The sequence below is a fragment of the Hibiscus syriacus genome, unplaced genomic scaffold (genome assembly GCF_006381635.1).
Source record: "Hibiscus syriacus cultivar Baekdansim isolate YM2019G1 unplaced genomic scaffold, ASM638163v2 tig00111832_pilon, whole genome shotgun sequence".
Lineage (NCBI taxonomy): Eukaryota > Viridiplantae > Streptophyta > Magnoliopsida > Malvales > Malvaceae > Hibiscus > Hibiscus syriacus.
In genome coordinates this window covers 919,239-935,618 of record NW_024063190.1, presented here as the reverse complement: position 1 = coordinate 935,618, position 16,380 = coordinate 919,239, and the positions used below count along the sequence as shown (strand labels likewise).

The 16,380-nt window shown below is 34.2% G+C and overlaps 3 protein-coding genes and 1 non-coding gene across 5 annotated transcripts; 1 reads left to right on the top strand and 3 right to left on the bottom strand.

Annotated features, from left to right (window-relative positions):
• Positions 1 to 131: 131 nt before the first annotated feature.
• Positions 132 to 2,755, bottom strand: LOC120171301 (putative ubiquitin-conjugating enzyme E2 38). Its single transcript, XM_039179020.1, has 7 exons — positions 2,696 to 2,755; positions 2,275 to 2,552; positions 2,071 to 2,167; positions 1,927 to 1,990; positions 1,481 to 1,620; positions 1,060 to 1,371; positions 132 to 829 (listed from the first exon to the last, which is right to left on the bottom strand). The coding sequence occupies exons 1-7, from the start codon at positions 2,753 to 2,755 to the stop codon at positions 581 to 583; spliced, it is 1,200 nt and encodes a 399-aa protein (XP_039034951.1). The 3' UTR covers positions 132 to 580.
• A 2,619-nt stretch (positions 2,756 to 5,374) lies between these two features.
• TRNAF-GAA lies at positions 5,375 to 5,447 on the bottom strand. Its single transcript has one exon. It is a non-coding gene; the product is annotated as a tRNA-Phe (tRNA).
• Positions 5,448 to 7,591: 2,144 nt separating this feature from the next.
• Positions 7,592 to 8,487, top strand: LOC120171276. The gene is made up of 2 exons (XM_039179005.1): positions 7,592 to 8,266; positions 8,306 to 8,487. The coding sequence occupies exons 1-2, from the start codon at positions 7,848 to 7,850 to the stop codon at positions 8,373 to 8,375; spliced, it is 489 nt and encodes a 162-aa protein (XP_039034936.1). The 5' UTR covers positions 7,592 to 7,847; the 3' UTR covers positions 8,376 to 8,487.
• A 76-nt stretch (positions 8,488 to 8,563) lies between these two features.
• Positions 8,564 to 12,398, bottom strand: LOC120171275 (mannan endo-1,4-beta-mannosidase 2-like). Of its 2 annotated transcripts, none has more exons than XM_039179003.1 (6): positions 11,850 to 12,398; positions 11,337 to 11,718; positions 10,692 to 10,889; positions 9,810 to 9,932; positions 9,367 to 9,578; positions 8,564 to 9,211 (listed from the first exon to the last, which is right to left on the bottom strand). In XM_039179003.1, exons 1-6 carry the CDS (start codon positions 11,882 to 11,884, stop codon positions 8,806 to 8,808), a joined length of 1,356 nt encoding a protein of 451 aa, XP_039034934.1. In that variant the 5' UTR covers positions 11,885 to 12,398; the 3' UTR covers positions 8,564 to 8,805. The 2 variants fall into 2 exon arrangements, with proteins under 2 accessions (XP_039034934.1, XP_039034935.1); XM_039179004.1 differs by having other exon boundaries at positions 11,337 to 11,700; positions 11,850 to 12,396.
• Between the last annotated feature and the right edge of the window lie 3,982 nt (positions 12,399 to 16,380).

Here is a 16,380-nt window from a genome sequence, read left to right as displayed (position 1 = left end):
TACAAAAGGAGGGCTGCGAGGCAGCAAACTAGCAGGAGATGCTTGTCTCCATATCTTTGGCAAGGAGACGTTGTGTACCAGGCGGGGGGTGCCTCAGCACTGCGTGCCCCAAATCACTCGACCGACCCATCTTCGTGATCGAATCAGCGACAGCGTTAACAGCACGACTGATATGAGATAATTTCACAGACCACTGAAGCTTTAGAAGCTGGCGGATTCCTTGAACAATGGTAACATCGTTGGGTTGGTGCGGGGAGTTGAGAATGCGGGCAGCTTTACTATTATCGGTTTCCACCTCAATGCAACGATTTCCTCTATCCACGCAACGGTGAGGCCATCCCTTATACCCCAAAGCTCCACATGTAAGGCGTCATCTTGATGTATTGTTTCAATGGTCAATCACCGAGTTTGTATTTTCCGTCTATATCTTAAGAGAATTTCAAGATTATATACCAAAAGTAGTCATAACCAAGTTCGACAAAATTGCGTTTCACCAGAAGGTATATACTAAACAGCTCTATATTAGCTTCTATAATGGCTTAACACATCCCATCCTACATTTTATTTAGATCTATCAGCTTCAGCTAGCCTGAAACTGCTTGCAATTTGTTGATCCGTTTTTAACAAACTCTCTTGCCACCACATTGATCATCTTCGGTATTGTTCCTTTAAATTCTTCAGAACTACCCTGTAGAATTTTGTTAGGGTCTAGAACACCGTCTTTAACCACAACCGAGCCTATTGTAGCACCCTCTCCATATGCTTGACATGCCACGAGGATGTCATGTGCACAGTTGCGAAAATGACCAGTAACAAAATCCTCAAAATGCTGCAGAGAAAACATGACTGATTCGATCAGGACGAAAAATGTCAAGAGAGTGTAAAATTAACAGAACATTGTGCATAGAAAAAAAAACCTTGCAGTGCAACAGCATAAAAAGGACAGTAAAACTATTATATTTAACAAACATGAATGAACAAAGGCAGATGGGCAATAAAGATTAAAATAGATACTGAGATAGGAGAAAATTAATGGATAAACTAGATATTGAAAGATACCTTTGGTGGTTTTCTTAGCGTGTAAATCATCGTCTTTAATGATAGAATAAATACTTCCTCATTGTACTTCCTGGACTTCTTCTCACCTTCATCCCCAAGATACGAACTTTCATACCCAGGTTCGTTAAAGAAAGGTCTAGCATTCAAAATAAGAGCTTGTATTGAAACCAATACTTGTAGCATGGTTGAATGCCCTGGAACCCACATCTCATTCTCGTCTCCAGGCCAGGTGCCCAAAAGGCTCAGACATACTTTACCACATTTGTATAAATTTGGATTTAACCGGAGACCACCAGAGTAGTAATAAACCATCTGACAATAAATTACCACACATCACTTAAGCACCGTAAATAAGTTTAAACAATACTCTTAACATGAACAAATATTTTTTGGGAAGTGCACAGATACACACTAAACATACCGGTGGTTCATGGGGATATTTTGAAGGGAAGAAACACTCAAAAACAAAAAGGCCATCGTGGTATGGAGTACCAGCAGGTCCTAAAATGATAGCCCTTAAGAGATCCATCCTTCCTTCGTAAACTCTCACGTATATAGTTTCTGTAGAAGAACGGGGAGAGGGAGCATGAGCCATTCAAACAAAATAACTCCAGGTGTTACGAAGCAAAAGTAGCAATTTTCATGATAAGAAGTTACAAATTTCAGAAATCAATGCAGCTGTCCTACACAGTTTGATATGCATAATTTTAAAGATGTTATTCAGTTGAGGAATGTTCATATAATTTCAGTTATGGCAGTTCTTAGCACTTGATAAAAGTAATATAATGAGCAAAAATTAATTACTTATCCAATTACTATGATAATGACACATGATTTCATAAAATGTATCCATATATCAGAACTCACCTGGTAAGTCCTTTTCCAGAATCTTCCACTCCTCTTGTATTTGCTTCACCCACTCCTTTGGTTGCTAACAATAGAAAGTGCAAAAATCATATTATATTAACAATGAAAAATTTAGCATGACAGAGAAACAAGATGCATACTCACCCCTCTTGATGAGTTTATATCTCTGTAATGATGGTCTGAGAAATCATCCACAACATCGAAATGTTTGAAACTGAGAAACTTTGCATATCCCCATTTTCTTCATTTCCTTCTTTGCAATCAGACCTTGACTCTCTGGGGACTGTTGAAGTATAGGTAGAAGCTGGCTTTAGTTCGCCATCAGCCAAATTTGATGTCGTGGCTTGCTTGCCCAGGGAAGGAAGCAGAACAGAGTCCTTCAACCATGGAATTGAAACCTCTACCCCAGGAGGAAGATCCGCATTATCAAAATTGGATTGCATAATTGAATAGTCATCTTCATATAAGAAATCATCATTGCCACCATAATCAGAGACATCATCAGCATAGTCCTCAGTCCTCATCATCAGCATAGAAAAAATCAGAGTTAGAACTATTGATATTATTCGAATTGATTGATGGTGCAGTAGAACTCTTGAAAGGATTGTTACTATCCTCAGACCCTCCTATACTGACAGAATTTCCCTGATCACTAGCAGAAGAATCCGGAAAAAAAAATAGTAAATGCAATTACAGGCCAGCTGGTGAAATAAAGTTAAAGTTGTGCCAAGGAAAATCGAAGTTTCTATTTGAAAATGTAAAAACATACCTTCACATCGTCTTCCCACTTCTTGTCACAGCATATCATAGTCTTTCCCTTGCTGTTCATTCCAGCTTTCTCAGAATCATCAAAACCGTTGTCAAATCTTCAACTTGTTCAATATCCATTGCATCAGAAAGAATAATCTATACAAGAAGATTGGTTCCTTAACATATAGTTCAAGCAAAATATTTAAGTGAAAACTTAAAAGAGTTCCATATCACGAGGCTCCAAATAGTCTAATACAATTGTATAAAACTGGAAAATTGACAGTGACAAGAACTTATCCTCAACATATGTTTTAAGCATTCTTTAGAGATTGAAAAAAAAAACAGAATGATAGCTTTGCCTCAAGCTTCATGCATAGAAAAAAATTCTCAAGAAGTTTATCGTGCAAAATGCTGTAACCAACCTTCACTAGCAGATTTTAACTCTTTCAGTTTGAAAAGAACAAGAAAACTCCGATCAAATCATTAAAAATACCAAAAGACGAAACAACATTTGCATGCAAAAATATTACATGGAAGCTTTTTCTTTAGTATACACGAAAGAAACAAATAATATAAATGAAATCAATTTGGCAAATCGAAACAAACAAAACTTGACCCATGGCTCTTCTTGGCTGCAGATAAATATGACAAGAAAGCGAAAGGAAGTTAGCAAAAACTTCTTTTGCTACCAATTTATTTCAGCTTCTCTCTTTGAACAGAGAGTAAAGACGTCCACTTTTTTCCCCGTGGAGAGAATTTTCCTAGCAACCAAACAGACTTTAAAAAATCCATATAAAGAATTTCATTCGTAGCTCATTTAGTAAGAGAGACACACGCACACGGGGAATTCCGATCAAAAGCCGTCAATCAAAGTCAAAAGATCATTGATCAAAAAGCAACGAAAACCAAATTACATCCACTCCAACACACTTAGTCATACGGTAAAGCTCACGGTAAAAAAATCATATATAATTGTTTGGGTTAATTAAAGAAATGTTAAAAGAGAAAGAACCTGGTTCGGTTTAAGTCGATTGGAGATCGAAGCGTCGTCGGCACGAAGATTCGTACAAAAAAAAAAAGGAAAAGGAAAAGACTGATCTTTCCCACTCACTCGGAAAAAGCAAACAAACAATTTCTATAGAGAGGGGAAAACCTAATTAAAAAAAAAAGTAAGCTAGAGTGACAAAACCGTACATGATTCTATTTACAATCTGGGTAAACTAACAATTTGGCCACCCATCTATTCACGTTTTATGTTTTAGTTACTCAATTGCTTTTTAAAATCATATTCAATATTACGTTTTATTTTTATTTTGATTTTGGTCATCAACTATTAAATTTTATCATTTTATTAATAAAAATGATTATAACATATGATATAATTAGGGGTGTTCAAAATTCGGTTTTAACCGAATTAACCAACCGAACCGAATTAATTCGGTTAATTCGGTCGGCCACCGAATTAGTTCGATCGGGGAACGGTTAAGGTTTTTTTGGATATTCGGTTAACGGTTAATTCGGTTCGAAATCGGTTAATTAACCGAATTAACCGAATTAACCGAAATAAATTTTAAATTTTAAATATATTATATATAACATATGGGCTCAGCCCAAACCATTTAAATCCAATTAATAATTTAAGATCCAATAACTTTTAAACCTAAATCAATATTAATTAATTAAAAAATTTATATAAAATTTATATTTTATAATTATATATTTTTTAAATTAATTGTAAACTATTTTTTGAATTAAAAAATATTTAATATATTATATATAACATATGGACTCAGCCCAAACCATTTAAAACCCAATTAATAATTTAAGATTCAATAACTTTTAAACCTAAATCAATATTAATTAATTAAAAATTTATATAAAATTTTTATTTTATATATATTATTTAAATTAATTATAAACTGTTTTTTTGAATTATAAAATATTTAATTTTTATATAAATTAGAAAATTTTAAAAAAATTCGGTTAATTCGAAAATTAACCGAATTAACCGAAATTTATTCGGTTCGATTAATATTTTCGAAAAAAAATTCGGTTCGGTTAACGGTTAAAGAAAAAAAAAAGTTCGGTTAATTCGAAAATGGTAGTTCGGTCGGTTCGGCCACCGAATTAACCGAATGAACACCCCTAGATATAATAATAATTTTAGTAAAATCCATACACTCTAACAAATTGATTTATAATTTAATAATTTTTTATCATAAAAATATTTTTATTAGTTTGATGATGTGATCAATTAAATCACTTAATATCGTCTATACTTAAAAAAAATTGATATTTTCAACTCAATCGTAAAAAGCAAAAGATATTTTCTATAAAGAGGGAAAACTTAATAAAAAGCTAGTGGCAGAAAAACATACGTAATTCTTAATTAAATTGTATAAATTATCCTATTTGGTCATCCATCTATTCCTAATTTTAATTTCAATCACTTAATTATTTCTTCAATTGTACTTAAGATAATTTCTTTTTTTTTTATTTTAATCACTAACAGTTAATTTTATACCATTTAATAGGGCGCAACCTTAGTATATAGGAGTATATAATTACAGGAAGAGCAGGGCTTTTCACAAAGCGAATATAATTGAGAAAGCCCAATAGAAGATAGCCCAGGAGGAGGGAGAACAGAAGGGGAAACCCATGAAAAGAGAGCCCAAATTTAAAAAAGCTAAATTAATATTGCGGTGAGCGTGGATCGAACACGCGACCTTCAGATCTTCAGTCTGACGCTCTCCCAACTGAGCTATCCCCGCCGTCGTGCATTTAAATGAAACGATAACAATAAACAATTATAAACTAGCAAGAAATTTTTAACCTGAATCATCATCTTTGCGTGCATTACTGAACGCTGGATGGCTTTTAATGTAAGCCCAAAACTTACCTGATCCTTTGCCCAAAGGGTGAAAAATGCTGGACAATCCTGAATAAAAAATTTAAAATTAAAATTATAACATCTATCGAATAATTTCAATGATATAAAGAAATATTATTCTCTTTTTTCTATAGATGTTATGTCCAAATAACTCCGTTACATGGTGTTTATACATTATAAGAGGTTAAGAAAATTACGAATTATAATATATTTAATTATTTTAACCTATAAAAAAGAATATTTAAAATATGCAAGCTTAACCCCGAACTTGAAAATAAAACTTTTGTAACGAAATAACACTTCCATTAAGAGTTGGTTTAGGGATATATATATATATATATATATATATATATATATATATATTTATAGTAAAAGTTGATAATTATTTTAAAATTTAAACAATTAGTACAAAAAATTTGTGGTAAAAGTTCAGATTCATTAGCTTTTGAAAAATAAGTAGCACGTGTCTAATAAGAAAAATATAAAATTGTTTATAGCGCATGTTAATTGAGGTAATCAATATAAGATTATCGTTATCTCAATACAAATATTTTATAGTTTATAAAATTTAATTATTTTAAATTCAAATTGACTAAAACAAGTACTGATAATGCATAATCTATACGTCATTAGGAAAAATAATTTAACGAAATATAGTTCGAGATGAAATGATATGAAAATTACAAAATTGGTCATATTAAATATCTTATTTTCTTATTTTAAACTGGTGTGCCTAGACATAGACGATCATGATGGACTCATTTACATGGGGTCTAAGCTCCTGCTCGTATCATAAAATTAACATTTACCTAAAAATTAAAGAATATTTGATCAATTAAATAATCGTATTTGACAAAAATTAAAAATGATTAAATTAAATTTAAGATTAAATGAACTAATTAGGGAGATTGAGAAATCGATAACTTTAATAACTATCAAGGAGTCATCCAAGGACCCAATCCTCCATTGTTTTGTTCCATTTCTTACACGTAAAAGATAATATATTATTTCTTTCTTTCTTTTCGAATTTGTCATTCGACTGATCAATCACCATTCACCACCTAAAATACTTTTTTTTTTTTTTTACTTTCCATTCGTTTTGCACTACAAATGTCTTTGATTTCCACGAAAGACTAAGAAAACCCGAAAGACGAAATGTCAAAAGAAAGTAAACAAAGCCACTAAAACAAAGCTACGGGTGAGGCGGAGGCCGTTCTTGTGGCTCACGCCTTTTCATTTTCCTCCTTTTATTAGGAGTCAAAGCACTTAACCTATGGCTTATCTACCATCCCCACGGCCACAAGCTTCATTTCATCGTTGTTAGCGCCGTCATCTACCAACGCAACGTCACTTCCCAACCTTCCATTTCCAATTCCGTGCAATTCACCACACTGACACGAAACCCAATAGGAGAGTCTCCACCCTTTAGAACAAGTTGCAAGCATACGTTATGTTTAAAAACCAACAAATCACTCCCCATTGGACTTATCACCACTGTTTCACGAGACGAAGACCACGGTGACGCTTGCTCTGCTATTCGAGATTGTCTTTAAGAGTTTAGCTATATAAAATGAATCAAGAAACTTTTGCAGCTCTGGGTATTGAGTCATTTGATTTTTTTTTTCTAGCTGAGGTCGTAAAGAAGAAGAAAAAGACACGAGGGTTTTAGAAAATTTTTAATATTTAATAAATTTATGTTTCATGTCATTTACAGTTGATGACTTACGTGGATTTATTTATTATTTTTTAATTACCACGTAATACTTTCATTAAAGGGTTAAAGGATGATTGATAAATTAAACGGATCAATAACGTTAGAGATGACGTATCCTTAATTTTTAAATTAATAACCAAAACCGATCATTTAAAAAAAAACCCTTCGCATAGTTTACCCAATTAAATTTTACTCACCCCTACCACTTACCTACCGAAAACTTCGCATATGAAGGTGGTGCTAACTTTGGGCGCCAAACCAGACGTTTCCCGCTAATTTCACCCGACAGACGATCTGTTAATAAAACCCCACCAAACCGATCTCACAATTCATTCCATTTCTAAATTTTATTTCAATCATTTCGCGAGTCGAAAGCTATTCCACAAAAGATTTCAAGTTTCTGATCTCCAAACCATGGTTGTTCCTCTCGGTCCAGGCAAGTTCTACGGCAGCAGTCTCCATCGGCCGCGTATCTATACGTAGACCCAGTTCAACTCCGAACGCGTGGATCCTCCGGTTCCGGTTCTTGATCCGCTGCTGTCCTGGGCCAATGAAGCGCATTGGTCCATGGGCGGTCTCAGTTTCAAGCGTCTCCGTCTCCAAGGGCGGATCGAAGGCAACGTTAAGAGACTGAAAGCCCAGCGCGAGAAGCTCCTTGACGACAAGGATGATGATCTGATTCTTAATAAAATCAATAGGGATGCTTCGGTGTTCCCCCCTCCTGCTCCACTCGCCGTCAAGAGGAAGAGATTCTTCGACCTTAATGACGATGGCGATGAGATGGTGGTGAAGAGAGAAACGAAGATGACATCTACGTCGAGGAAAGGTGCTGTGAGGAAATTGGGATATGATTTTGAGAGAGTGGCCGATGATAATGACAGCGGTAAAACGAGTAAAGAGAGGAGTTTCAATGATGGCATCGGCAATGATGTGATGAAGATTGTGGAGGTGGTTAATGTTGAGTCCGAAGTGATGAAGAAGAAGAAGAAGAGGAGGAGGATTGTAAAGGGATTGAAGAATGGTAAAGACGAGTTGCAGCCGAGTGAAACAGAGACAAGAACAAGGTGTTCTCCGAGATTGGCAAAGCGTGGTTGATAAATACATCCTAATTTTACTTATGTTTAGTCTCAGAGGCGTTCATCAATGGTGAAGCAGCTCGAAAATGCTAATCTTCATATGTGATCCCTCCTTGATTTGTAAACTTTGCAGTTGGGTACAACTAAGAGAGTTTTTAGCAATAAAATAATACTGGATTCATTCATATTTCTACTTGAAACCCACAATTAAATTGGATTCATTCATATTTCTAACATGAACCCAGAATCAGAATCATTGAAGATAGTTCACAGCTGCTAGGAAAATTTGGCAGCAAACTTGCAATCGTGTACCATATATATCTGCATATCTACTTAACCATATAGTAATTTGTATGGATATGAGGAAAAAAGAAAGGATACAATAAACTTTTTATACCTCGCACAAACTACTTTGTCAGAAAGAATCAAATTTTCTGATTGTACTGTCTTCACTTTCTCTTGGAACACAGTTGTTTGAGGTTTTTGTTTTCTTCAACAAGTCCATGGATTCTAGCCAATCTGCACGAGTGTTCTACGGTCAGTTTGTAAATAGGAGGGGACTCCCACGGTACGATCCCGAAATCATCGCTGTATTCCACCATCCCTTCAACAAAGTATTGCCAGACTAAGGCACCTGCCCCAGACCATTTCTTCTTTGCAGATTTATAAATGATGTCCAGAATGGTTCTATAAAACAACTCTCTTTGGGATGGCTGGTAGTCTTTATTCTGGTCCGACAAGCCGTACTCGGTGAACATAACTGGCTTCTTCAGTTCCTTGTCGCAATCTTCAATGTGCGACCGCATCCACTTGGAAACGTAGTTCCGTTTTTCTTCGAACCCAAGATGATGAAACCTATCAAAGAGGGTATGGAAAAAGATTAGAGAAAATGCTTATTGAAGACACAGCAGTGCCTACTTGAAAATGATTAGGCTTCATTCTGTATCATGCAAAAGATATTTTACATACATACTGATAGAATTTCATGAAGAGTGGTCAATATTGCTTACCATTGGTCTGCGTATATATGAACAGAGGCAAAATCAACATGCGTAATGTTCGAGTTGTGCATAAAATCAGACCCAAGGAGTGAGGCCCACTCTTCCGGATTCACAGTTTTCTTCTTGGGGCTTTTTGGACCATAAAATCCTTCTAAGCCGATGGTCAATAGATGGTTTTTGTCGATTGATTTTATGAAAGCGGACATCTCTTCTAACCAATCCTGCAATGGATGGCCGTAAAATTGAACTCACCTTAAGATACAAAACGATGAATCTTGGAAGAAAGTAAAAACCTCGCTCTTTGAGATGAACACATACAACATATAAAACCCGTTTTCTGAAATATGAACATGTTGCACAACACAGTCGCATTCATCTAAGTATAATTGGTCTAAGATTATGCAGAATTGGTGCTTAAAAGAACATGTGTACGGTCTGATCTCATAACTTACTTGAAGAGTATCCCCAGAAGGATCGGTCATGCAACGGGGTTCATTGATCAACTCCCAAGCAAAGATGGCGGGATCATTCCGATATTCAATTCCAGTGATGGTGTTCTTCCTGGTGAGGACAGTCTGGGAGAAAGAAATACATCACTATGAGACTTCATTTCACCTTAGAAAAGCATTTTTGAAATTATCATCCTTCAATAGAAAAAGAGCATTGTAAGAAGAAACTACATTGTCATGTTTCTTAAAAGTTTGTAATGAGGTCTACATCGGTCGAAAGAAGAACCCGGAAAGATACTGTTTTCCAACTTATTGGCCAGCACCCGGAAAGAATCATACTTGTGCCATTCTGCCTAATACGCTCAAGCTCGTAGCAATGCATAAATGATGAATAATATTTTTGCATTTACAAAATGAAGAAATCAGGCAACATAACCCCTTGTTTTTTTTTAAGAAAAGAAAGATAAATGGAACTATCCTATGCACTTCCCTTCTGTCCAAAGAAGAAAAAGAAAAAGGAAAGCATAACACTTCATACAGAGTAACAACACATTCCTTTCACTTTCAGTTCTCTTTCACAATCAAATTGTTGCAAGTGACTTTTGTGTTTGCCATCAACAGGCGAAACGCCTTGTACTTGTTGTTTAAGGGGCTATATACAGTAAGCACTAAATTAATAAACAAGTTGATGCGACATTTGCAGCATCGGGTTCGTCTTTGAACATTAAGATTTATCTATTTCAACAATGTAATGTCAGCACTGCAGGAGCAATTCACAGAAGATATGCAGTGATACACATGCTTCGTGATGCAGGGGAAGAAAATTCTCATTATTCAAATATGAGAAAATAAGATTAGTGAAAACTTAGATAGACAACGAGATACCAGGACGTAATTCTTGAAGTATTTGCGGATTGATGGATCATAAAAGAAGGAATCATTAGAAGAACTCAAACCAATGCCTTCTTGCCACGCCCAGTTGACATACTGCGTCTTTCCACCATATGGTTGCAAGTTATTTACTAAGCTCAGAAGCAGCCTGACTCCATGTTGCCTTGCTTCTGCAATGACATAGTCCAAGGCCTGGAAAGACCGATATTCGTCAACATAAATAACAATAACTGAGAAAATGTAATCTACAATCATACTAACCGACATTCGAGAACACAACTCAGTTGATTATTCAACGATTTTTGACAGATTTCTAATCAACCAGCCTAGAAATAGAAGCAAATTGAAATCCGAATAGCTTATCCTGCTATTCTCCTTCATTTCCAACTTTCTAGATTACAGTTTTAGTGAGCCCTATCATATTTCTGTTCAAGACAATCCTAGTTTAGATTAGCAACTCTGCAATAATCTACATCTTCAATATGCACATTGTAAATCTCTTGTAAACTTGAAACCGAAATCGCGCTTGCAATGAACACCCAAATCATATAGGATTGAGATTATATATAGATGGTAATTTGTAATGTAGATATCAAAATTTACAAAAGAAAAAGAAAAACCCTAATCTCTAACAAATACCTTGAAAACTCGCTCATCAAATTGTCCTGGGGAAATCTGGAGAGCATTATAGCCACCGTCATTAAAGGCCCAGGTTCTACAAACAGTGAGGCCCATCCTTGCACCAGCTTGAAGCATTGCACTGACCTTAGGTCTAGTATTTTCCTCCACAGAATGGGACATTAACCAGTAAGAATTCCAGCCATTAACGTACAGTGGTTTCCCATCTAAAAAGAACTGAGTCCCATTCCTTTCCACAAAATTTAATCCCCGTTCCCTTGGGAAACTACTAAGCTTCAAATCACCAAAAGACATATAAATAAAAGCCATACACGAAGCAAATCCAATAATTGGGTATAACATCCCATTGCCAGCCATCGTCTTCCTATATATAGTAAGCAATCTGAAAATCAATCAACATGCAAAAATCCAAGAAAAAAAAGATAAATTATTCGGGTACCCTTTTGGCTCTATTTTAACACAAAGTTCCAAAATTTAAGGATACCCAAAGTGGAGATTACAGACTTACAGTACCTTAAACTCCAATGTGAACGCAGATCCTTCTTCATAAGGTCACACACAGAAAATATGTACAAAGATGACTCCTTTCAAGGCATAAAAACAGGGGCAGATAGATTTGCAGGTTCAATGGTTTCTGTTCAGGATTTTGGGGGTTTTAATACCAGAAAACGAGACCACATGAAAGAACTGAAAAGGAAGGGCAAAGGTTAAGAGAGTTTCAAAGACAAATGTAAGATTGGGAATGGTGGAATGTTGGCATCAGCAATCTCAGATATAAGCACTGCACCTGATTTTCCCCAAAGTTTCCTTGGATTTTACCATAGCTACTACTGAAACAAACAAGTCTCTTTTATTCAACACCACCCATGGATTAGATGGCCCATGCGATTACCTCCCCCAGTAAAAAAAATATTTAGTGGAAACAAAAGAAACGGTACGAAAATTATAATAATAAAGAAAAATAATTCCAACCCTCATTTGCAAGGGGAACTCGGATTCTCTTGGCGTTTGCAACTGTTAAAGCCTGGAGCTTTTTCTCTGTTCTTTTGTTTTAAAATAGGTTAAAACATGTGTAGGATTCCATTTGTTGTGTGATACATGGTCGGATCTGATATGAGACGTGTGATTAGGTGATGGAAATTGTGAATGATGACCGACAGAAGTTTTCCCATGTGAAGAGCCCGACAACGGGGGCTACACTCATTGCGCATCTATACGTGCACACTTCTTCCTCTCAGCGAGAATTTCTCCTTTGATTGTTGCTTTATTTGACAAATTAATTCTCTCGGTCATGTAATCGCCCCCTGCTTTGAACTATTTCGTAGGCAATTGGAAGACCTTTTCAGATAGTTTTGATTAAATTAATTGCATATCTTTTGGTAAGGAAATTAGGTCACTAGCCAGCGTGAGGGACCACATTAATGTATGGTTAGTATTATTTGTTTTAAGACAATATATAATAATTATTTTTGTTTTAATGGATGACGTCATTTCTTTATTTTATTGATAATTTATATATTATTAATGTTTTAAATATAAATATAAACCATTAAGCTTTGCGATTAATTGATAATTAGCAAGGTAGAGTGATCAGTTGTTGGGTCGTTACAACCAAATGCTTGGTGTCGGAAATCTTTACTCACGTGGTATTACGGCCTACAGTAAATTACCGATAAACCCTAGCCAAAACGTATCGTTTTGAAAACTAAATTTGATATTTATAAATATTCGATCTAATTATATGAAAATAGATCGATTATTTATAGATATTGAAATCTATAATAATAGTAATGGTACTAAGTTGAGTAATAATGTTTAGCTTTTGGCAGTGACATAGACACTCGTTATTTATTTATAACTATACCTAGGGATGTGCATGGACCTGAATCCGACGGGTTTCGACCTGATCTGATCGGGTAGTTTTTTTTAAAAAAAATTGGATTCGGGTCGGGTCAGATTCTTATTTACGGTGAAAAATATTCGACCTGACCCAACCTAAAAAATATAATTTTACCTTACATATTTAAAAATAATTACAATAATACTCATCTATATATTTTTTTCAATTAAATCACTATTTTATTGAATAAAAATAACTTTTTATTTTGAATCGGGTCGGATCGGATTTGGATTTTATCTCAGAAAGTAGGGTCGGGTGGAGGGTATATATTTTTCGGGTCTGATCAGGTCGGATGAAAAATATACAATTGTTGAGTCGGGTCAGGTTGGTCGAAACCCGTCCTATGCCCATCCCTAACTATACCATAATAAATTAATAATGCTGCTGGGAAGATTTAAAAGTATTGCTTTAGAAGAAAGAAAGAGTTAGGTGATGGGTTAGAAATTTTATAAAATTACATTTTAATCCTTAATTTATTAAACTCGTGACGTGTTCATTCGTTTCGATAATAATATAAATTTATATACTGTTAATATATTTTAAACTAAAAATATTTATTTTATAAAAAAATATATAGATATACTCTTATTTTTTTTCATTTTTGTGTACTTTTTAAATTTAGTTAAAAAAACATATTAATTATACCGTGGGTAATAAAGACAGATTTCGACCTTGCAACCCACATCTTGACTACAATGGTATTGTTTCAAAGTATTCAAAATTCTCAGTCAAAACCAACAGACGATGCATTCCATCATCATCATCGTGCTTTTGAGAAGTTACACCTTAACACTCATTTTCCACTCGAAACAGGATGACCCTAAACCCTAACATTGGTTTAAACAAGTTTTATTGTTTTTCCTTTTAATAATATGAGTTTTTTTATTCATCTCTTGGTTTTATCAAAACTATTTAAGAAGTTAAATTTTCAAGAATCATTAACGTCTCAATTTACGACATTCCAAGAAACAACTTCATTGTTATCTCAAACTATCTTATCCGTATTAGCTTTAACCCACCCGAATGATGTTTTAATTCGCATAAACTTTAAAAAAATACATTATGTAAATCATTACATTTTTTTAATATTAAATCATTATATTAACCTCTATTTTTACAAGAAACCATGAGGGATCTTGATTTCTATCATTGGACAACGATGGGATGACCTTACAATGACATCGACACTCATCAACTGGTTGACCATGTCTAATTGTAGGCATATGTAAGGCATTTTTACCCAAAAATCACCTAAATATTATAATATTACATATCAAACACTTTTTTCTTAATTTTTATCGATCTAACACCTTTTATAATAAGACACGTTTCGTGAGACGTATTTGCTTAGATAGACTAAAGGCACGTCTCATAAATCACGTTTTCTAGGCGAAATATTGACATGTCACCATGTGAGAAGACGTATTTCAAGGGTCACACCTTCTAGTTTTTTTTACCTTCCCTAAAAGTATTTTTAAAAATCTATTTTAAATTTTTTTAAAGTAAAACTATATGGACTAACTGTATAATTTAATACATATTAATTTCATGAGTTGAAGAGCTTAATGGTGTTAGTTTATATAGGCATATTGTAGTGTTTAGATTATGTTTCTTGACAATGTGGGATAAAAACTAAAATGTGTATTCCTTAACTTTTTTTATCTCTATATCTAATGAATTCACATATACACTATTATTAAATTACATTAGGTTAATATTTATTATTAAGATTTATTAATTAATATTAGATATTTTTTATATGTTAATATACTTAAATACTTATTTTTTTTTAATTATGAGTTTAAAAAATTTATGTTGAATCTAATATAAAAATATTAAATTAAACATGCATGATCGTGGCACCATTAAACACTTACAAACGGTTGATTTCTTTGTTGCTATTCTTATTCATAAGCCTCTATTTTGAGATACTATGTTGTTTCTGAACTTCTTACAAATGGTTGATTTATTTGTTGCTTGTTTATACCTAAGCGTTTATGCAACCTTTTGGTGTTTGTAAATTGTAGCCTCTTGTCAAAATTGTTCTGTTTTGGTATATATGCAACAACTACATATATTGTAAGTATGATTTGGTATGCCGAACTTGATTCACCATATGGCTTTTAAATGTTACCATATTGCAAAAGAATTATATTTCTCCAAAGAACCAAACGATTGTTATCCATCATGTATAGCATTCATATTTGGTTGATTTTTGTGTAAAAACGCCCGTATGTAAGAAGGTGCTTACTTTGCTTAAAATGAGAAACGATGGGTACATAATATTATTAATGAGGCAAAGGAGGGTTGAATCAGTCGTAAACCACTCACATTAATTAATTTAATAATGTAGCGATTTAGGACAGAGTACGGTTGACTGCCTGCTTAGTTTGTTGGATTCTCAACACATAAGTCAACTTCGTGTAGATGTTAACTGAAAATTAAAGAACTATTTGTGTTTTTGCCTCCGGGTTTGAACTGTGAAGTGGGTAAACAAACAGCACCATGTCATGTCAGCAACCAAACCAGGCTGACTCTCGAGAGTCGATATAAAATATTTATCAATTGGGCTAAGAATAGTATTGGGTTTCTCCTTATTAACCCAAAATGTTATTTTCATTTTTAAGACACATACATACTAAGCCCATTCCTAATGTCTATTTTAGTTGTCAAGAAATTATTATTATACTTCAGTTGCGGGAGAAGCTACGTTTTGATAAACGTACTCCTTTCAAATGCAATGTGAATGTGAAGATGGTCTGGGTGAGACCACTTTCAATAATATAGGGTAGATGGTCCACAGCCGGCCACTTGAATCCTAGGAAGATGCCGAGCATCCGATGCAAACCTAGGCAAAATATGACCATGTTACCCGAAAGGCAAGCGATATATATTGTTGGTTCATATGATTATCTTGTTCATCTATTGTGCAGCGATTCTCATGACTAGCCCCCTACGGCTAACTTGAGCGCAACCAAGATGAATTTAGAGGACTGTTGAGGTAACCATTTTTCTTGAAAAATATAAATTTTCGTATAATTTAAATATTTATTTTATATTTTATGTTTTTATTCTTTTTGCTTTCGCATTTCTGAAAGAAATTCTCCTTTCTTTTTCTTCTTTGCTTTCTTGGCTATCGTCATG